The sequence below is a fragment of the Anas platyrhynchos genome, chromosome 7 (genome assembly GCF_047663525.1).
Source record: "Anas platyrhynchos isolate ZD024472 breed Pekin duck chromosome 7, IASCAAS_PekinDuck_T2T, whole genome shotgun sequence".
Lineage (NCBI taxonomy): Eukaryota > Metazoa > Chordata > Aves > Anseriformes > Anatidae > Anas > Anas platyrhynchos.
The window spans coordinates 24,113,037-24,135,954 of record NC_092593.1 but is presented as its reverse complement, the minus strand read 5'-3'; the positions used below and the strand labels follow the sequence as shown (position 1 = coordinate 24,135,954).

At 35.6% G+C, this 22,918-nt stretch overlaps 2 protein-coding genes across 3 annotated transcripts; one reads left to right on the top strand and one right to left on the bottom strand.

The window, feature by feature from the left end:
• Positions 1-16: 16 nt before the first annotated feature.
• FKBP7 (FKBP prolyl isomerase 7) lies at positions 17-4,271 on the top strand. The gene is made up of 4 exons (XM_027462068.3): positions 17-318; positions 1,522-1,673; positions 3,462-3,595; positions 3,903-4,271. Exons 1-4 carry the CDS (start codon positions 98-100, stop codon positions 4,062-4,064), a joined length of 669 nt encoding a protein of 222 aa, XP_027317869.1. The 5' UTR covers positions 17-97; the 3' UTR covers positions 4,065-4,271.
• On the bottom strand, positions 3,461-22,868 carry PJVK (pejvakin). 2 transcript variants are annotated; one of them, XM_072041027.1, is made up of 9 exons: positions 17,878-22,868; positions 14,722-14,999; positions 13,980-14,154; positions 12,309-12,397; positions 11,297-11,492; positions 10,356-10,497; positions 9,550-9,667; positions 7,640-7,744; positions 3,461-6,230 (listed from the first exon to the last, which is right to left on the bottom strand). In XM_072041027.1, exons 5-9 carry the CDS (start codon positions 11,413-11,415, stop codon positions 5,929-5,931), a joined length of 786 nt encoding a protein of 261 aa, XP_071897128.1. In that variant the 5' UTR covers positions 11,416-11,492; positions 12,309-12,397; positions 13,980-14,154; positions 14,722-14,999; positions 17,878-22,868; the 3' UTR covers positions 3,461-5,928. The 2 variants fall into 2 exon arrangements, with proteins under 2 accessions (XP_071897128.1, XP_038038033.1); XM_038182105.2 differs by lacking the exon at positions 12,309-12,397 and having other exon boundaries at positions 13,980-14,999.
• Between the last annotated feature and the right edge of the window lie 50 nt (positions 22,869-22,918).

Sequence of the window (22,918 nt, the reverse complement as noted above, 5' to 3'; positions counted from 1 at the left end):
TCGCTTCCTGGGGCCGGCCCCGGGAGCCGGCCCGGCCCGCCCACAGCCAGCCGGCCCTGCTGCAGCAGTGCCACGCCGGCGGCCTGCGCGGAGCGAGATGGGCCGCGACATGATCCTGGTCCCCATCCTGCTGCTGCGCCTCCTCGCCATGGCCCCGGCCCCGGCGCGGGCCGAGGGCGTCGCGGCGGCGGCGGAGGAGGTTAAAATAGAGGTGCTGCACCTCCCCGAGAGCTGCAGCCCCAAGAGCAAGAAGGGGGACCTGCTGAACGCGCACTACGACGGCTTCCTGGCCAGCGACGGCTCCAAGTTCTACTGCAGGTGGGCGGCGGGGCAGCTGGGGCAGCGTCTGCTGACATTAATACCCTCCCTAACCCCCCCCCCCCCGCCCCACAAAGCCTTTTTTATTTTCTATTTTTTACCCCTAAGCTGAGCGCTGAAGGATTTCTGAAACCAGCGCGTGGCGGTTTGCTGGAAATAAGTCGTTTTGGACAGAAATGTCAGTGCAGGCTTCTGCCTGGTTGGCATGGCGGCTGTCGGGCTCTCCTCCTCGCACCCATCTTGCTGTTTGAGCGTGCACGTCCCGTCCATCCCTCAGCAGGCTGCCTCTGCGCGTTTTGCTGAAGCCGTTGTGCAAAAGCTTCGTTTTATTTTTAGTCTTAGTTTTAACAGTGCCTTGCTTTTCTTGTTGGTGCATCCTGCCGAGAGTGGCAGGACTCGCTGTGCAGAGCTGCAGAGGGGAAGTCCTCCTGCATCAGGCTCGTTGCTTGCCCATATATCACAGATCTGGCTGGCATTGATGGGCCTAGTTTATTACCCAACCTTGATTCATCCCCTCCCTTGCATTATTTAAGAAAAAATCCATAGAGGATAATGCTACATTTAACTGCCATTTTACTGACACTTTTTTCCTGTTGGAGTGTCTAATTTTGACACATTTAGTGCTGCCCTTTGACTTTTGAGCTGCTCATTCACAGCTCAGTGTAGCTCCCATAGGAGGGACGCCTTTGAGCGGAAGCTGGCTCAGACACTGCTGTAAGTGAACAGAGCAGCGGGTGAGCACACAGCACTGTAGCCAAGGTTTCCACATTCCCCCAACACTCAGTAGCGTGCTCCGTCCCGTCCCATCCCATCCCATCCCATCCCATCCCATCGTGAGCAGCTGAAGTTGTTCTCAGTTCACAGCAGTGAATTCATCCCAACTCTCCTCTCACAGACTTCCTGAAGTAACACTTTGCATGCAGCCTATCTCATCAGGAGGATTGAATGGTTTTAGTAAGAAGTTAGTTTTTTACATGTCCTGTGATTTCAAATGGAGGTTACCATTTACACATATCAAGATTTGACCTTAAATAAATTGTGAGTGTAGCAGAAAAATAGCGTTAATACTTAGGATATTCTTGCATTCTAAATGTTCTTGCGTTTAAATAATTTAATGCATGCTTTTACCAACTGCTAATTTAAAGTCATTTAAAAAATACAAATGCTAAATTAATTGTTATCCACTCACAATTGTTTTAATAGTCGGACGCAAAATGAAGGTCATCCAAAATGGTTCGTTCTGGGTGTTGGACAAGTCATAAAAGGTTTAGATATCGCTATGATGAATATGTGTCCTGGAGAAAAACGGAAAGTGATCATTCCTCCATCATTAGCATATGGACAGCAAGGATACGGTAAAAAAAAAAAAAAGATTTTAAATACTAAACTTTGTCTTTGCTTTGTTTTATTGCTCTGAAATCAGGTATGAACTTATGATGCTTAAGTGTGCAGTCCATTTAAAAAAAATGTTCAAGTAAGAGCATTATGCAGTGTCAGTACTCAGTTGCAGATAAATTAAATTCAGCTCTGGCTTGGGTGTAGTAGTTTCTCTGAAAAGGTAGCTCCTGCTGTGTAGTAATTATTTGGCAATGGTATTGTGTTAGAATCACGTGCACTGGTTCTGTCTTTGATACAATTCTGTTCTAGCCAATGAAGTTTAGTAGGAATAATTTGTTGTCCCTTGAGTGTAATGTTTTAATAAAAAAGTCTTGTAACAATAAGGAAAAACACTGATACAAAAATACATTCTTTAAATCTAATACTAGCATTGTTTGTTCTAGGTAGCACTTCAAGAAAATACTGCTTTCCTACAGTATACTTGTCCTCTGTCTCAGCGTATTCCTGCATGTTGGGGAAGATGCCTGCCTAATCTTGAATTAGAAAAGATGCATGTGGCTTTCTAAATCTTTACATGTCTTTCTTTTGTTGGTATGTATATTTGTAAACTACAGGCACTGAATTCTAGTACTGTATCTTTATTTAGTAGATAATATATAAACCATGACATATGTTCAGATATATTTAAAACTTCTACACATTCAAGCTTGTAAGATTAAAATCTTTTGAACTCTGAAGCATGTCATTTTTTATACAGATATTTTAGATGAGAAGTGCAAGTAATAGTTTTGTTTGCCTTGTGCTTATAAACAAGTTTATGAAAGATGGTCACAAGCTCAAAATTCTGTCAAAATTCTGAGGTTACAATGTCATGCTCACTAGCTTTGGCTACGAATAGAAACAGCTTGCATGTTTACATTTTAATTTTACACTGCACAATTTCTAGATGCTTTTTTGGCTTTACTTTCAGACCTCATTAATTTATTCTTGTCTCTTCCAGTTCCTGTTTTAGCCAGATGCATGATGCAATGATCTATGCTTACAGGCAAATGCTCTGACACAGGAATAACAGTGTCTAACATGTTTCGGTATCTTTTTACTAGAGACCAGATAAAATATTCAAGTAGTTCTCTTTGTTGTTGTTGTTGTTTTGGTTTGGTTTGGTGAATCAGTTCAATTACACATTATTGCTTCTTTCTAGTGAGATGCATATTCAAATCACCATTTTGCATAATGTCCTTTTAACCATAGATATAATTCATAGTAAGTTTGTAAAACCTGATATTACCTGCTTGTTTCTTCAGAAAGAAAATACATACGAGTGTCAGCCTAGTACAGTAATCATTTAAATCACATTACAAATATTAAATAAAGTTAAACATCATAGAATTTATCTCTCAATAAGCCCCATCATAAGACAGTATGTGAAATAGTGAGAAGTTCAGAAATAGCTATTTTTCACAACACACAAACTCTTCTCAAAATGATATACATCTTCATTTTTAAAAGTACCTGAATTGATATGATCAATATAATTTTGTTTTGGGGACGTATATTGTTTGTAAATCTCTCTTGAAGTCATTTGTGTAACACAGTTACCTGCTCAATGCATGCCACTCCTGTTTTTTCAGAACATGAACAATCGTCCTGTCTAGCTGTGTAATATTTAAATCCAGAGTTTAATCTGAATATTAACAGTCTTTTGTAGTAGGAAAAATAAGACAATTTACATGTGCATTTACCATATGTGTGATCACTGAACATTTTTTTTGATCTCTTAAATGTGTTCTTTCTTTTATTCATAGCACAGGGCAAGATTCCACCAAATGCAACATTGATCTTTGAGATTGAACTTTATGCAGTAAATAAGGGACCTCGCAGTGTTGAAGCATTTAATCAAATAGACAAGGACAGTGACAGGAAACTCTCTGAACTCGAGGTAATGTGGCATAACGAATTTGGAATAGATTATACAATTATGGATATACTTTATCAGCATTAACAGTAGTTACCTCTCTTTCAGTTCATCATGTAAAGCTTCTGTATACTTACACAAACTGTACAGTGAGATGTACATATTTGCTTTAATATATTAATAGTCCCAAACTTGGTAGGAGAGAAACTTCAGAAATCTGCACAGCAGTCACAGTAACTCACACATATATGATAATGCTCTTAAAGATAGATAGCTGCTGAGGACTGATATAAAAGCCACAACAGTTGATTTTTTATTTCTTCTCTTCTAGATAAGCCAGTATTTGAAAGAAGAATTTGCAAGAGATGGCAAAAAACGTCACCCCTCAGCACATGATGAAATCTTAGCTGATATATTTAAGAAGAATGACCATGATGGCGATGGTTTCATATCAGCAAAGGAGTACAATGTCTACCAGCATGATGAACTCTAAGCACTCATAAAATCTTTGGCTGTTTTCTGGACACTGAATTAAAAAAAAAAAATCCTAAATAATATTTCATCGCAAAATCTTTTGTATTTTTTTATAGTGGCATCTTTTTATATCTAAGGTGACTGTAAAAATCTTATTTTTAACACTCAACTAATAAAATGTGTTAGGTGTTGCAAAAGAAATAAATACAATTGGAACACAACAAGAGCTATTGTTACTAATTTGTCATTTCCTAATCTACACTATTGCTCAGTTGTCTTCCTTAATGTGTAAATTACTGATCAAAATAATTGTTTCTGTTCTGTCAGTCACCAAAAAAAAAAAAAAGTTCTAGTAGTTGTTGACAAAATGAGAAAATAACTGGATGAATACTTATAAGGTCCCTTTAAAATAAAAGGAAAAAACAATTCCAGGAAGGTAACTCCATTAAAACGCTGCATAGGCCATTGGCCATTGCAGCAAATTTATCTATAAAAAGCCTTAAAACAAATGAATCTTGTCTGTGGAATTTCAACATAAAAACACAAATGTTTTTAAATCAACTTAAAATACCCTCTTTGTAATATTAAGTTGAAGTTTGGTGTTTATGAAAATACAGTATTTTCAAGGAAATTTTTAAACTTTGTAATAAAATTACTAATGCAGTTAGCCAGATTGTTCAGCAGCACAATGTTGAAAATCTACAATATCATATTTTATTTGAATGAGGTGGAAGATGATAGGAGATATTCTATATAAGGTAATTATCTGGGCATGAATCTGTTTTCCCTCACTTTGGAAAAATGCAAAGTAACACTGACAGTTAATACACAGCACTTGCGCTTAATGAGCTGTTCTGCGTATGTAGCTGCCATCACAACACTTGCGTAACGTACCTTTCTATTGAGAAAAATGGTCGTTTATTTCATTTATTTCAACATGGAATAAGGAGATATACACAGTCAAAATGGCAGCCTAGGTAAAAAGATTTCTATATATGACTGACTTATCTTAAAACCATGATAAAACATACATATAAAATTTAATTGTCTTTTAACATACCATGGGGAAGGTTTGAACAGCACTCCCAATCTCTGTATTGGGTGCTAGTCTCTAGTGCCCCCTGGAGTATATTTTCTTAACATCACAAACTTAATTTCTCATAGATGAGGTCTATAGATTGAAGACCTTCAGGCAGAAGTCTGGTTGGAAGGATTTAGTTCTGTTATCTTTGTAACTTTCATAAATGTTTCTGGCTAAACACTTTTTTTCTGAACACATAAATGGTATGAAAGTCATGAGCAGCTATGACCTTAAAAACAAACTCAAAAAAGGTAGACTGGCTTGTACCTCGTACGTAAAGACACTCAACTATGAAACTCTCATCACCAGTTTTAGTTCCCTTTTGTGAATGAAACATTAGACAGAGCTAAGCTTTAGCATGTTTTTTAATCTGATACTTCAATGAAAGATTCATGAGAACACTAAATTATTAACAAATATTCTCATTTTACCATTCTATTCCAGTGTAGATAAAGGCAACGTTTGGGGGTTTAACAACAAATTTATGTAAACAACTTATTTATAGGTAGGTCCTAGCATATATTTTGACATTATGAAAATACAGTTTAAAAGCACATTTTTAATTATGATAATACAATGAGAAAGTACTAGAAAAAAGAAAATCAAAATGTCAGGGAATGCATACATTTTCAAGTAATTAAGGTCATTGTGAAGCAAATTATTTGAAAATAATAGTGTTATAAAAAGTTTTGCACTTTCAGTATTTTGCATTTAAACAAAATGAGTCACATTTGCTAATTGTGTAAAGTTTGTGGCACAGTTATTTATGCCCATGTCTACAACAGGCACTTACCTACATCAGTTACTTCACTCTCTTATGCCAGAGGTCAAAACAGGGCACAGCATGCAGTCGTACATACTTTTGTCCATTAAAAGAACACTCTAGGCATCCATAGACTGTCTCCCTTTTAGAACTTCCCATTCCACAAAGGACGCAGGGACCTTTCGTGATGTTATTATGAAGTAAATTAATCCGGATATGAGCCCCTTCTCTGAGATAGCTTGTAGAGAGATTGGTCAGGCTTGCAGATTTTTCATAGTAGTCTGTAAAAAGGTCCTCCAAGTAACCATCAGAGTTAGCGATGGTATCCACTACTCTTTTATCTGAAAAAGAAGGCACACAAAAAAAAGAGCAGTGTTTTGTCATTACATGATGAACTGTTCACAAAACAATCTGTAAATCTACTGATGGAAATGACAACTGATTCATGAAACCGTTCTAAACATGTCACCAGAGATGACTTCTTATCAAAAGCCCTGCATGATGAAAGTTTTCCTTTATTTTCACAAAAGACATTGGCAGAAGCTGGAATTATTTTTACAAATGACCAGTATAGTATAATTGTAATTTATTTTTTTTAGAAATGCACCTAATCAATCACAAATCACAAATCGCCAAATCACAGCTGTGTACTTTCCTGTTTAAACATTTTCATTTTAGTTTTTCAAATTTTGTTTTCTAAAAATTGTTAATTCTGTTTATTTAATGAAAAAGAAGAAAAAAAAAAAAAAAAAAAACGCTTAAAGGATTTAGAAAATTTGGAGGACTCTATGCTGAGTCCTAGTCTTAGAAGACTTCTGAGCATCCAAACACCCCAGGGAGAAGTCACTCTCAGACTGACCCACTTTTCTCCTCTTTCTTCATTTCTTCTTAGTTTAGATAAGATGACCAACTTTTAAACAGCCAAAACTAGCAATACATAGCATACCCACAGATTTGCTCTCTTAGCATAATACTGGAGCAGAACTGAAGGCTTGGTCCATAAATGTCCTTTGATCAAGAATGGGATACGGTGGAGCAAGGACACATGGACAGAACAGCCTTTAGAAGGATGTCTTTGGTTCTTAAGGTTTATCTTCACTTTCAGATTTGCGGCTTTCCACAACAATTAGACTAAGAAATCTTAAATAAATAAACAGGCTACATTCACTAGAACAAATCCCCAGATTTGAGTAATATAGTCAGAGATATCCCAAAGAAGACATAGCTACCTACATAAAGTGACACTTAGCGTTGTTGGCTGTTGTGTTCGTATCAGAATGAGAAAGAGAACTATGATGCTATCATGCCGATATCCCTGCTACATGAAGATATAGCCTAAAGAGTACATTCTAATATTTAAATTGTTTGATACTTAAAATTAGTCATAAAAAGTATGCCCTGCAATACTATTTATAACTTGTATTGCATAATGCTCTATGTAAATTGCAAACATATGAAATAAGGTTAATATTAACTGATTAGTTGTGTAATTACTCAATACCACTTTATCATCAGCCATGGACTATTATATATTTTAAGATATTTAGTTTTAATGAACAGTAACACCATAAATTTGTTATTGTGAAAAAGATTCTGTCATAACTTGACAATCAGTACATAAGAAATTGGAGTACATTTTACACTGAAGTTTTCTCATTTTAACGTTCATCTTGCACACAAACTAAAGAAACAAATAACTACTCTTCATGCGTTAACTAAGACATTTGTGTATAAATATCAAAAACCGTACTTCGATGAAATAGATTACTCTTTAACATCCTTAATTTGTTCATTGAGGATGATGTGGATTTCTCTTTTTCAAATCCTCCTTTTGAAATTGGAGTCACACATAGTTCTGTAAAAATGAAACATAAGCTATTAGAAAAATGCAACATAAAAGCAATAGCTGTTCAACACAATTTAATATGCTTTTCTAACCTATAATAGGTTGATGAAGCTAGCAGTTATTAAATTCAGCTTTGCTAAAAATTGTAAAGGCTAGTACCACTGTCTAATACAAGTCTGCACACAGCAATAACACACAGAATCAAATGAAACATTCAATAGGATTTTTTAAACATTCATGGTTTCCAACATACATCATCAGTTTGTTTATAGTTTTTTTTTTCATGCAATTCCTGCCCACGTTAAAGGTTAATTCCTTAAATCATATTGATGGAGCTCCTGCTTCTGAATATCTCCATAATCTCTGTAGACTCATTTGAAACTAAAAATAAGAACTTATAAGCAAGGGTGCAAGATCTATAGTCCTCTCTTCCAATGGAGATTCAACTGCCAAAAGTTATTTTTTTGAAATGAAAATAAATATCACATTAGTTTCTATCCATAACTTGAAAGAAAAACTTGAAAGCAAAATATATGGATAATCAATTACAAGGAACTGAAAAAGCAGGACTTCAATTGATAATTATTTTTAATTGAGTTAGATAGACATCAGCTTCATTGATGATTTCAATGACTTAGCTAAAACGTTATTCTTGTGCTTGTACCTACCACTACATACAGGTAAAATAAAATCAAAGCACTTCAGAATTTGAAGTTAATGTTTTATGGAATTGAATATAAAGAACTACTGTACTGTATTCTCTCTTCTACTTTTAATCCAGTAATTAAGCCTGATTGGGAGTGTATTTAAAGTTTTTACAGTGAAGTTCTTTCACTGCTCAGTAAAAAGGTGCTTTAAAACACAAAGTTCCTGTCATAGAATTTGAATACTGCATGTGCCAAAGAATACAGAGCTATTTGCAAATTCTAAAACTGGTACTGCTGTAGAGATCTGCAGAGGTACCTGCAGAGGTACAGAACTTCCCTAATCTTTTGTCTTGCTATTTTAAAAAGGCCACAATGATAATCAGAGTTAAGAAGCTCCTGAAACAATTTAGCAACTCTCACAAAAGTCCCTGTATTTAAGTACATGTAAATTTGGTGGTTGAAACACAATCTAACATTATTTGGTTTTACCAAGTTCTAGATCAAATCCTAAAATTGAATTTCTGCTTTATTGCAAACAACACCAATAACATTACAGGCTACACATTAATTAGTGTAAATAATGTAAAAATATAAACTCTATCCTTTCTCCAAAAGGAGACAAATTTACAGGAGCTTCATAATGTTTTCCATATTTGATTTCAGTAATTCTATTTCTTTGTAAATCTTCAGATAGCTATACATGTAATGATATATCAGAATGAAATTACAGCCACAACAACAAAAATTCTTAGCTTTGCTTAAAAGTTCTGCACACTTTCTTCTTTACTTAGGTCTTTTTACTTTCCCATTTTATGAAAGTGTTCAGATGGTCATAAAAGTCTCGATATATAAATAAATGATTTTTTGTTCCTTGCAAGTGGAACATGGGGGATGTAAAAAAACAAACCAAACCAAACCAAACCAAAACAAAACAGTAAAACTTAAGTTTTAAAACTATTTCCATGGCAAAGTATTTTCCACTACCTGCTTTGTTAATCTTTTCAGTAATAACCATTTTCCCCAGAAATTCAGACTACTTATGTTCATAAAATTAAGGCATGCCCATTTTATGGGATTGAGGCTTATGTAAATGAAGAACAAGAAAACTGTTGAAAAACCTCAAACCACTTTAAAAAATGACAGTAATGACAATAATGCACAACTTACCAAAATTACCATCCAAATGAATATAAAGCTCAAACACACTAAAAGCAATTGTTGTATGTGCAGGAAAAACAATGGCTTTGTCCCGTCCTTTATAATTTTGGTCTTCAATAATGTGAAACTATAATTTGGAAAATCATCAAAAGAAAAAAAAAGAAATAAAAAATAAACAACATCTTAATTGTATATATTGAGAACTATTATACCAGGAGGAAGCTCTGAAACTGAAGATCAAATTTCATCAGTAAAGAATTTCATACTATCAGTGTTGCATTTATACAGAGACAGTAACTTAACTTGCATCAGTCACCAAAAATTGTGTGAATGTTATAAACGCTAGCAATGGACAAACCTCAGAAGATTCAAAGTTTCAATTATTCAAACATATTGATGACAGCAAGGGGGGGGAGCAGAAATGGGACAGGGAGTGAGATGCCAATCTTTGAAATAATAACAACCTGAAGTTGTAATGAGTTATAGAAGATGTATATAGTAATAAAAGATTTATGATTATCAGAGTTTCAAACTGAAAAGAAGGAATTTCCACATTTTTGCCGAGACTTCACCCAAAACAATGTCTCATTGTCTAGCCATCCTTTTATGCATTTTCCTTAGCTTACTCACATAAACAATACAAATAAAGAAGTTATTCAGTTTTACATCAGTGTGATAACATAAATTCACTTTAGAATTTTTCTAAGCTTACTTCTGTAAAAATACAATTAAATCCAGCCATAAAATCTATAATAATGAGCTTATTGTTTGCCTGTTCGAGTTACAGAACTTTATTTATCCTAAAACATATTTACCCTCATGGTTTCTCCACGCATTCCAGTATGGACAGTCAATGAGCACTGCCTTGTAGTCCTAATACTTTCCATGACCACGCACAGAATCTCCATCCTACTTTTTCTTGATTGATGTACTAGACAGTGATCAAAGTTTATTTTTCTAAAATCAAGAAGGAGACAAGGAGGACATTCAGAGATTATTAGCAAATTGCAAAGCTTCTTGTATAATCAATAAATTTTATATTATATATATCTTGTATATTAGTAATACAGTTATGAATTTTATAAGTAATAACTTTAATACTCTACCTTTGGGCTTCCATAAAGCTTATAATTGTGGAAAGTTTTGGTTAGAAATCTAAAATGATAACTATAGAAGCTGGCATACCCTGAATGGATTAAAAACTAGCTGATGTGTATGAACTATAACTGCAATATACTATATGAAGTATGAACATGAAATGATCATCAAACAAATGTGTTTCTAGGAGAATCTCTACAGGCACTGGCTCTTAGTCATATAACACAGAATTTTTGTTTGTTTGTTTGTTTTTATCAGCAGATGAGGATCTCTTCTTCCTAATGTTATTTGAAGTAAATTTCAAATTTGCAGTAGTAGGGAATTTAATACATAGGATCTTTGATGGACTCGTCCTCTCTAGACTTTTTTTCTTTTTTTCTTGGAAGATGCACTATAATTAAAACAAGAATTAATTCTGATAAATTCTATAGCCCCTGTTATACTGGAGGTCATGTGTCTAATTGCAGTGATTTAATCTGAGACTTGTTAGTCATACGAGAAACCTGGAAAATATCTGATGGTGAGTGCTATTTATTGCCTAAAATAACCAAAACCTAACCCTTTTTTGTATTAATAGATTTTTTTCAGAGATTCAACCTAACTGTATGAAATATAACTATGGAACTAGAAAAATATATATATATATTTATAATATAACCTTGTAGTGAGTTCTTTAAGTAATGTCGGTACTTCAACTTCATGTTTGGTCACTATGCCAAAAGAAGCTTTAAAGGCAACAGAATCTGATCCAGCAACATCAAAACCAACATCGTTCATTATCTGATTTCCTCTTCTACCATTGAGTGTAACATCCGATTTGTCTTCATAATTGAGCAACTGGTAAGATGAGACACCTGAGTAAAAGAAGATAACCATTGTGTGATGAAGATCTGAACATAGTACTTTTACATAATGTTATATACTTTTAACAGGACACTTTAATTATTTTAAATTTGTATAGAATAAATGTAAAGAAAATAATAAAGTGCACTGTTCTTACTATACTTCACAATTTTGATATAAAATTCACAGCTCCATTATGTGCTTATTTGTCAGTGCTACTACTGATGATTAACGCAAAGAGAATGCGTGGGGTCTGAGGGATCTCTGTACCTCTCACTGGCAGAGTTTTGCTCAGAGTCCCACATGGAATATATCTTAAGAATGAAATGGTGATTAGGAGTATTTCTGCATTTCTGTGCTTAGCGCTATTCTCCTTTATCAGGAGATATAGAACAAAAAGATATGCAATGTGTTTAAAGGTTTATTGAAACACATTACTCTGAAACACAAACAAAATGATTTAATGAAGACTGCACAGAATATGAAAACTAGGAATAAAGAGAAAGCCAACATGGTGGATACACGTCATGTCCATTTACTAATAACTTCAGCGCAGCTCTGGTGCATAACAAGTCATTGTGAAGACTTACTATACAGTAATATATATACATATAAACATTACCTGTGTATAAAATACACAGGTAATTTTTCCTTTTTTCTAATTTTTTGAAGAACTAAATTATTTTTTTAAAGTTGCATTTACATATTTTCCTTGTAAAATAATGTTAGGAAATTCTAAAAATTTCTGGATGTAGTACAAATGAACCTTACATTGTTTTCCATTTTTGCAATACATGTTTAAAGTGCAGATCTGCCAGTAATATTACCTTTGCCTTTTTCCCTGATAGGTCACAATCAGAATGTCTTGCCACACTTTCAGTGTGTCCCTAGTCATTCTAAAGTGTGTCAATTTAATCTGAAGGAAAACAGATTAATTCTGATTTACGCAAAAAAAAAAAATAATAATAAAAAAAAAAAAAATTGCTCTATTGTACAATAGAAGGGTGGGTTCCAAAACATTTTTTAATGCTATAACATCTTATTATATATAATATATGTTATAATGTAACATTTTCTTCATAACTTTAAATACCATTACACTACCAGAAAAAATATTAGAACACATTGCTTGAAAACTTAATATGAACAGAGCAGGTAGATAAGGGAATTAGGCATCCAACTACATTGAAGAATCCAGGTTTTATTAATTTTTGTCTTATTCTTTGAAGCGTTTAGGATAAAGTGACACTAGAAAGCCACCCAGTGTTAATCCTGTTTGTCTTTATTTCTAACAACAACAAAAAAATTCACATATTTTTTCATAACGTTAAAAAGATTTCAAATGTTTATATTTGTGACATTAAAAAAAAAAAAAAAAAAAAGGAAATTCAATTAGAAATGTCTTTGCTTACACTAAAGGACAAAACCTTCCACACATGACGTCTAACCTTTACAGAAAAGACTAAAGGCTTTGTGAGATTTTTAATGAGATTTTGACTCAGACTTTTCCTCTGACTTCTTAAATGAGATTTTTCAACTTTTTCAGCTGGCTTGTCCTGAATGCAAGACTAGTAGGATTGGTAGGATTCCAATTTTGTTTCATATTGCTTTCATCCTGAAATCACCTCTTTGTGGAGTCAGGTGGCATCTCTGTCTTCCTGTGCACAAACTGGCTGTCTTAGAGTTTCTAGTTACTGCATTTGTTTTGTAATTAATACCTTTTTAAAAATATATTTTAAAAAATAAAACAAAGTGACAAAACTGTTTTGAGAAAACATATGCTGTTATAAATTGCATAGACTTTTCAAAGGAAGGTACAAGAAAATATAGTTCAATTTTGCACCTCTTAATTCTCATAGGATCTTCTCAAAGCTTTCTGACATTGCATAGCAAAAGCAATTTAAATAGTGCTACTTCTTTAGATATGTGAAAAAGATTACAAACATGGAAAAAATTTACAGAAATCCTATTACTTCAGTCAGATATCTGCTGTCAAATGTTTCTGCCTATGCAGAGCTTAGTTCAAGACATGAGATCACAAGCATGAAACAGATACCAAACTGAGTTCATTGTTACATATTTAAAAGTGAGAATATAAAGAAAGGTGCAAAATAAAAGCAAATATTAAGTAGCAATTAATCATACATGCATAAATAAATATGCATTAGTACATCTTCCAGAAACTTGTGATTTGGAAAAAAACACAAAGCTTAACTAAATCTGTTGTGTATTAGTTCCTATCAAGGTTTTGAAATATAACTGACTTTTTTATACTTCTTCCAGAAGTTGTGTTTTTTTGTTGTTGTTTGTTTGTTTGTTTTACCAATCTAACTTATACTTTTTTCCTAAATATTTATTATATGATGAAGCAAGATACATTATATTACACATATACTAAAGAACCATCATACTATCAGTACAGACTAAGCCGTAACTACTGGTCTGTATTTAGGGGAAAGCATGCATTATTCTGCTTTCAAGAAAGATCAAAAACTTACCTGCAGAAATTTCTTTCTCCCCTTGAAGAATGTCTTTTAATGTGAAAGGTGTTGATGCAAATTTAGATTTTTTTGAAAGCAAACACTTTCTTTTCTTAATCACAAGGCTCAGAGGCTGGTATTTATCAGCCTCACTGAGACTGGGCACTGGAACTAGTCTTCCTCCATCACCAACCTGTTTAACAAAGTTTTTGGTTGCAGCAGCAAACATATTACAACATTAGTGATGATAATAATAAAACCCTCTGCATCAAGTGTAACTTCCAGACCTCAAATCCATGTTCAATTTCTCTTTACAATGTTCTTTGAAGCAAATTAATATAAAAAAAAAAAAAAGCCAAACTTTTTTTCCTTTTTTTTTTTTTTAAAAAAAAAGCAAGTTATATTTTACTTGGAAAGGCTTGAAAGCATCTTAACTATCCAGCTTCTAGGTGTGTTGCTGAAGACCTCTCCCAAAGACCTTCAGCTAAGCTCTCTAGTTCTGCATCATGAATAATGAATTACCAATGTAAACTGATATGGAAATGCTTGTCCTTTCCTCTGCAGTTTAACACCACTGTTTGGAAACCAAAATTAAAATCTTAAAATGAGAAGACAGCAACTTCTGCAATCCTTAGCTTCCTGACAGGGGTTATTGATTTATTGCTGTTCATTACAACCTTGCTGCAGCCGAATCCTAGCATGTTTTGCCACCAGCATCAGGGAGAGCACCTCAATTACACATTTGTGGAAGCAAACAGACCTGCTGAGGTAGTGTTTCCTTTCAGCAGCAGCTGCACAACAGAACCTGCTCAAGCTCAGCGAGGGAGTCAGTGGCATGGGGCTCTGTGGAAGCACAAAGGCCAAGCAAAGGCTGGAAATTGCTGGAAGACAGCAGTGGGCTCTCACTCAGTGCATGGTACTCTCCTCCCATGGAACACAGGGCTGGTTTTGAGACAGACCAGCTGCATATATTTGGCTCCGAATTTGAAATTTCCAAATTTTCAGTAAGAGCTCTCAGAAAGTGCATAGAGTGTACTTCTGGAAAATAATAAATGTAAAATTACAGACAGAAGTAAGATTATTGATATTAAGGAGCAGCTCAAGAATCCTAGAGGAAAAACATTAGTACAAAAAGATAAATTGTAAAGGGAAGGAAGAGGACCCTCTTAGTAGGCATCACTGTGGTGGACGCTGCAGGAACTGAGATGTCCCCACGTAATCATGATGGTCCAGCTGGCAGGGACTTGAACTTCTTACTTCTTGGAAGAGTGGTGAGCACACAGCTGCTTGGTGTTGGAGCACTTCTTTTTGGTGCTCCTTCTGCAGTTACAGAAGATAAAATATCAGCCACAGCCCTGTGAAGTTACACTTCAATATGAATATTATCAGTTGGTGCTGGGTGAAAAGGTTATTTGGTTGGCTTTTTTTCCCAAAGTACAATTTCCATGTGAAAACATTTTTAAAACTGTTTTAATAATAATGACATTTATTTAATAATAGAAAACATTTCAATATCTGTTCTTTCCAATACTTTCATAATTATTTTTTAAATGGTTAGAGTATCAGGAAGTCCAACACAAAGGGAAAAAGAGAGTTTCTCATCTGCCTGAGATGGAGGCAAAGGCTGTCAAAGCTTCCTGCTTACTCTAGAGGGTGCTAAAAAATCGAAGCTGGCTATACAGACTTTGAACTGAACTTGAGAAATGCTGCTGCTCAGTCTGACTGTCATTCACATTACACCACACTAACAACAACAAAAAACCTGTACATATTTACTCAATCAAAACAAATCAGCAAAACTTCAAAAAGCTATAAAGAGAAGGAAATGCTAACAAAATACTTAAAATTGATTATGATTCAGATTCATCTCATGTTTGTCTTGTAATAACTGTTTGACAGGAGACTATTTTTTCTACAAGCTATTAAGCTCTGCTGCCTCTGTTTATTCAACATATTTTTGGTAGAAGACCATACTCATTCTGATTCTAGCACTATTTCTGTAACTAGTGGTTTCATTGGATATGTTTATGTGGTACTCATGTTACTCCAACACCCAGAACGTCCACCAGAAATGCCACAGCAGCTGCTTGTTATTCTCATGCTACAAGTCAGAGAACTGGAGTGCAACTATGTTAACTTTGCCATTTCAGAAAACATTTACTAATTATGCACATCCAAGTGAAAACTAAATTAAACTGAGATGGTGTATGTCTTGAAAGAGTTAAGTTCACATAAACAGTACCAAATTATGCCAGTAAATTGCATCATATCTTAGCATACAAAAGGGTGCTAAGACCTCCTGACGTAAGTGCCTTTGAACTATATTACATTTACCCCTTCCCCCCCCCCAAAAAAAAGGTGCAAGAATTTAACACCTAAAAAATAAAATATGAAAAAAATGAAAAAATGCTACTGAAAAATTACTTGCTGAATTCCATAACTTCCCAGCAGATGGCATGAGTATTTCCCTAAAAAGCAAGGGTCTCAGCAATATAGATCCTGTTATACATGTACTTCAGAAGCTGACAAAAATAACATCTTATGGGACTTATTCCATATATGCGTCGTTTTATACTATACCCATATTTGTAAGATGATTTAAAAGTTACATTCATTCAAATAACTAGGTAGAATCTAGTTCTTAGAATAGAGCTGGAGGTGGCATTCAGCAGCCTGGAAGTCCTTGAAGCTGAGAGGAGATGAGCCTCATGTGAGGAGAAGGGGACACTAAAGCAACAGAGGTTGGGAGACAGAGAGCTTGTCACCAAAGCTCAACAGATAAGGAAAAAGTGTCTTAGTGTCCACCACTGGCACTAGGAGAAACCCAGAGGGAAGAGTGGGCTTCTCCCTGGGACCATGAGAGGGTGCTCTGTCAGCAATACTGCTTTCTGTGCTTCGTAGGTATGTTGTGACATAATGTATTCCAACATAGCTATCAAACATTTTGGAGAGATCATGTTCATATTGTGGTATTATTAGTCACTGGTACACTTCTCTTTTGTGATCTGGGTGGCATTTCAATCTATCTAGATGCAAAAGAAAGTAGTCTGTATGTCGTGGTAACTGTGATGCTGTGAGCAGAGTTAGGATTGAACTGCTGTACACCAGAGCTGGCCAACCTTAGATTTTCTTTCTGTTTATGCCTGTCCCAGAGATGGCTGAAGACTGACAGTTCTACTCACCGTGGTCTGACCAAGCCTGCTAGACTGTTAACATTTTTCCCCTTTCATTTTGCTGTCTCTCAGTTTTCTCTTACGTACACAGTTCTTCTCTCCCTTCTTAAAGTGCCTTTATTTGAGATGCAGTATGACATTCTAAAGGTAAGAAAGAGATATTCTCCTTGCTAGATGGGACTACCAGTACCAAAGTGAGCAAAGATTTTTGGCTTCAAGCTGAGATGCTGTTACCACTATAAAATACTGTCCTCCAAATACAGATGTCACAACAAATGCTTTTACACCCTCATATACGTATATTCTGACAATGCTTGCCAGGAAACTCATAGTTCAGTTATTAGGAGATTATTAAAAACATCTAAAGCCTGGTATACAGGCACTTTATTCATGTGCTGGACAGGAAAATAACACACTGTAATTTTGTTTTCCACATTGCTGACAGTTGCTCTAACCAAAGCTCCTGCAGAATGCCTACAAAACACACGAGGGGCAGGGAATAAGACAGACACTGCAGGCTCATAGGACTGCAGCGTGTGTTCTACTGTTCCTCTTGGATTTCCCATCCACATGGGAATGCTGTCAAAGTAGTATAGTACACAATTCAGACTCTTTTGCTGTTCTAAGCAGTTTTCAAATCAGTTGATTAATTTATTCCCCCTCCCCCCCCCCCCCCCCCCCCAAGTGGTGCTTGTCTAGCAATTATCTTCTATAAGCAAAAACAGTTTAATATGGTGACTTACATTCCTCTGGAACTCAGCACTGATGTCATGATGAACTCCTGGTCCAGCAGTTTGCCAGGACACTGGCATCTCTTGGCACGATGTTCACACTGACTGATGCTCCCAAAACTGTGTGGTATTTAGATACTGTTGTGGGAAGAACAGCAAATTAAGAACAGATAAAAGCTTTCAGCAGACTTGGCTTCAGCATGCATATACCTGCATGTTGGATTTCTTTATTATCTAATTCAAATGCAGTGAAACTTTAAATCAGTTCACAAATTTCAATTATGCAGTATAGTCGAACAATTAAATTAGCTATGGCAGTATTTTAGTTTTGTGTAGACTTACTTTATTAAACTCTCAGTTTGGTAAAGTTACTGCCTGCGTATCTGAAATTTAATTAGTTCATTATGGAAACTTCTCTAGGCAGCATGATAAATATGCCATATTATTAGAGAGCTCAGAAATTAAAGGATGCAACTTATAGGAAGCCCAGTTTTAAGTCCCCACATTTAAAGTATGTTCTACTTGTGGGGTCAGATCTTTTTGAATATTCCACTACTATCTATGTTCACAGGGAAAAAAAATAATAATGATGAAAAGCTTCAACAGATAGGTTTAACAGACTTTCATGTTTTATGTATATGGGAACTTTGTGATCATTTTCTTCACCACTTAGAAAGGATCTGAAAAGAAAAAAATTAAAAGTTGTGGGAAACACTGTTGTCCAGTTCTATTATAGTGTTCTATCACTCTTCCAACAGATATCTAATATGTATCATTAGGGCTGTTCTATAGTGGAATATATGTCATCTTTAAATGTATTTATCTGATATAACCATGAAGGGAAATCTCTCTTACAGCTCTTACAGTAATTGTCTCTTGTTCTGCTCCTTACTTCATTCTAGTTACTCAAGAGAGTAAGTACACATTTCTCTAGATAAGCACACCTTTAAATACTTTGATGTCACAGGAATGTTAGCTGAGTAGTACTGTTTAAGTCAGTGATCAGGATAATCTAAGTTGCATTTAACAGTTCGTTTGGAAGACAGGCGCACACATACTCACTGTAACTAATGTTTCTTCTATAATACTCCTCAGGTTGACAGTGCAAGTAAACTGCTGGAGCCTCCTTGTATGCTGTGTCACAGAACAGACTGTGGTAACGCATATTCATAGCCCATCCTACAGTACATACAAAAGGCAGATTTTGTGTCAGGAGGTGCAGTATTACAGCACAGCACTTGCCCAGCAATCAATGTATTAAAAGCTGACCTTGACGGTAAGTGTTACACAAATGAAAGGCTGCAAGATGTGGAGTTACCTCGCTCCTTTATGGCTTCTGGTTGGCATCATCCCCTGCTCACCTTTACACAAGCACCTTCTGTTGATGAAAAGGGAATGTGTTGCACAGCTGGGTCCTTTGTACTACCTTGCTGCCTTCCCGTGAAAGCCACATTAATGATGAGGGAACACAAAAGAGATCAGGGAGCAAACATTTTGGTGGTAGCTTCATCGTCTCTTCCACAGACTCACCTTTCAGGTCACAGAGCTTTGTTCGTGGCTGTGGATGCAAAGATTATTTGATCCGTGCTTCAAGCACACATATTGCAATAACACAATATTAAATGACCACTTATAGTTGATATGTACAAAATATACCAGCTTTAGCTTCTAATTGCCCTAACTTTATTGGCAGTGTTTAGAATGGGCAGATGGATGTGTTAGCTGTAAAGCATTTACTAGTAAGAAATGCAAAAGTAGTACTCTAGGGAGAGATTTGCTGAGACAGCATGCTTGCATTTAAACTTATCAACTACGAGGAGAGGGCACGTATTTCAGCCAAAAGAAATGGTCTGTCATTTGTTACATAAACAATACTGCACATAATGAGGCTATTTTCATCATCTAGTATTATTAGGTTAGTGAAGACAGATCTCCTGGAAACAAACATCCCAGTGTGATTTATTGTGGGTTTATCACTGCCTTTCCTTTAGAGGATGCTGCCCTACAGGCTCAGGCCTTCTACTAGCATATGTGATCCGGCATCTCTGTGTTGGAGGACAGCACTGTGGGCTTGAGCATTTACCTGCAGAACTGTAGCTGCTGTGTCACAATGTCTGAAGAAAAACTACAAAACAAAGGACTTGTTTACTGTTATATAATTCAAACTGTCCATGCTGGTCTGTCTGATGGGCACTGGTAAAGGTAGCTCTATACAGTACATCCTTCAGCATAGACATTGTGCTCCTTGCTTCTTGTTACATTTTCATCCGAGCAGCAGACTTAACTGTATTTATTTTTGGCATTGTCACTGGCCACTGTGTGATACTGGGCAATTAACCTCAGCCTATGAAACCTACTGTATGCGGCTGTGGTAAGACATCACTTCCCTGAGTAGGATCCTGCAAGAACTGACTAGTATTTTAAAGTACTCTCAGATCTTTGGATGGAGACTATTTATAAACAGATTAAATGACGTAGGTGTTTGTAGGGCGTGCAAGAATTCAGCATCCTCTTTCATAACCATCCCTAGTCTTATTTAGGTTGTTTCTTTTCATGCTACAGGAACACTTCCTCATCTAGTTTCCTTCCCTCTCCCCCCCCACATACACACATATAAGCATAAAATAATATACTTGAGCAGTTTCCAGATACTAAACATATTAATAGACAGATCACATAAAAAAATCTTGTCACCAAACATAAAAAGCAGGCTGACTAATACTGTTGTACTGTGCTAGCTGATCAGCATTTAAGTGAAATTAGCTCCTTAACTAGAACTGAAGAATGCATGTGCCCCTGTGCTGCATCACTTCAGTTTCTTTGACAGCTAAGTGTCATGCTTAGCACTCAAAAATAATGTACTTAAAAAACAATCCATACCTTAAATTTTAACATTTTAAAAATAAAAAAGCTGGAATGTCCTTATCAGAATTTGCTATACACTTACAGTAGAAAAAGGGTAACCTCTTGGAAATGTGATTTATATTTTTTCCTCTACCTACTCACCAGAAAACCCAGTCAAGAAAACCGGGGTAGCTGTGAAATTTGAGCTACTAATTAGTCTAATTTATTTGCTAAAGAAAGACATATACCCAGACAGATAGCAATAAGAAAAGCAATTAAGTATCTGACTTTACTTTGGAAGATTTCCATGTGAACAGGCATTGATTACAAATGTAATCTAATCACAGGTAAAACTGTTTTCATATCAGATTCGTGCCTGTAACACTCTTTTATCTATCCTGTATTAACTTTCCCTCAACACTTGTTAAATTTACCCTTAAAAAAAGGCACTTGAGATATAGATATGGATACAGAACCTAGCCTCCCTCTTCACTACTTAGCTTAACAGTTACAACTTGCACATAACTTTCAGAAATAAAAAGCACAATCTAAATGTATGACATTTTATTTACTGGCCTTAAGTAAAATTAGACTCACCACTTAGTCTAAATAAAATATAGGGTACTTTCTCAGTTAGCCCATTGCACCTTATTAGTTTTGAATAACATTTCAAGTTAGTGTCTTTTAATCTTATTTAGTAATTATTACTTAATGGGAAAAAAAAAAAGTTGCATATTCAGGTGCAGGAACAGTCAACATTGCATATTTGTGGGTTTTAACATTTAGGCTATTTTTAATATTTAATAAGCTAATAGGGACTTGGAGAGCCATGCATCTTGATATGTTGGCTAGGCAAAAAATGCTGTGCATCATCCTATCAGAACAGATTTTTGTACCGGCAGTGCCACTGGGAGCAGCTTTCTGTGGGCAACTCCTTTAGCTGAGTCAGGATGAAATCCTGTCAATAGCTTCCTACACTGTCTCACTTCAACCACACCACCGTGCCTACATGTTTGTGGTGAAGAAGAAGTATCATCTGTCTCTTGGTTAGATTAAATTTAAATATGAAATTGATTCCCATGCTCAAGGAATAGTTTTTCTGCTACTTTAGATGTCAAGAGAGAGGCAGAACAGCAGTGCTGCCTTACAGGCCTCTTGCACTCTCATCTCTTCCCAAAGGTTTAGCAGTTGTTTTTTCAATTAAGTAATGACATTTTACTTTTCCCTCTTTATCTATGCACACCGATTTTGCTGAGCAACTGTCACTGAAGAAAGTTAGACTGGTTTTGCCAAACACTGAGAGGCAAAGTACAGGTCCAAACTACAGAAATGTGAAACCCAAGCTGAATTCCACTGAAGTAACTGTTTAACAGAAAATTAGCTCAGAGCCTACATCCATGCTCAGAGCATCTGTTTGGATGACATCAGACATATACTCTGCCACCACACACAAAATTAATAATAATAAAAAATTTAAAATTGCCATTCATGAAAAAGGTGTTTTTACTCCATTGCTATTGCTTCCAGGCAAGCAGCCTTCCAGACTGCTTGAACACTTGTTCTTCTATAATGCCAAGAAACAACACAAACTTTAATTTCTGCCCCCAAACATTCTTTTTTTACTGTGCTTTCATTTTAAATAAAATATAATTGATTTAAGGGTTGAACAACAGACAAGAACACATAACGGAAAAATCCCACATACTGTTGTTTTTTCAAAGATATCAGAATGGGTGGGTGTCTAGTAACTTTTTTCCCCTCTATTTCCACACCTCCTTTTTTCAATTCTATTAGAGAACATCAGGAACCCATTTCCCCCACTCTCTCACATACAACTTGAGAAACATACCACAAGCTCCCTTTAATCACAAAATGCAAGCTGACATGGGAAAAGAAAAAAAAAAAAAAAGGCAAAAGGTTCTGACCAGCTGTAGCACGAAGATAAAAGTAGGAACTGCCAAAAAGAAAATTATCTTCTTTGAGGCCGCAGTTGGTAGCTCCTGCCAGATTTAAAGGAACTGCACAGAGAGTCACATGGCACAAGTATTATAAAATAATCCTGCGGTGGAAACAGGTTAGAAAGGAACAGGATGAAGCTTCTGAGAAGTAGCTTTTTCAGTGTTACTGCTGCCACTATCACCCACCTCTACAAAATCAATCTGCATCAGAATTATACGATTAATAGCCAGTCCACTTATCTAGTTACAAA

Excerpts from the sequence above, each read along its gene's own strand:
- PJVK (XM_038182105.2), bottom strand. The coding sequence starts at position 14,190 with ATGTTTGCTGCTGCAACCAAAAACTTTGTTAAACAGGTTGGTGATGGA. Across the intron at positions 10,498-11,296 it reads CTTAAAGAACTCACTACAAG|AAAAATAAACTTTGATCACT; the intron begins GTTATATTATAA and ends TCTTGATTTTAG. Across the intron at positions 9,668-10,355 it reads TGCGTGGAGAAACCATGAGG|TTTCACATTATTGAAGACCA; the intron begins GTAAATATGTTT and ends TCCAAATTATAG.
- FKBP7 (XM_027462068.3), top strand. The coding sequence starts at position 98 with ATGGGCCGCGACATGATCCTGGTCCCCATCCTGCTGCTGCGCCTCCTC. Across the intron at positions 1,674-3,461 it reads ATATGGACAGCAAGGATACG|CACAGGGCAAGATTCCACCA; the intron begins GTAAAAAAAAAA and ends TTTTATTCATAG. Across the intron at positions 3,596-3,902 it reads GGAAACTCTCTGAACTCGAG|ATAAGCCAGTATTTGAAAGA; the intron begins GTAATGTGGCAT and ends CTTCTCTTCTAG.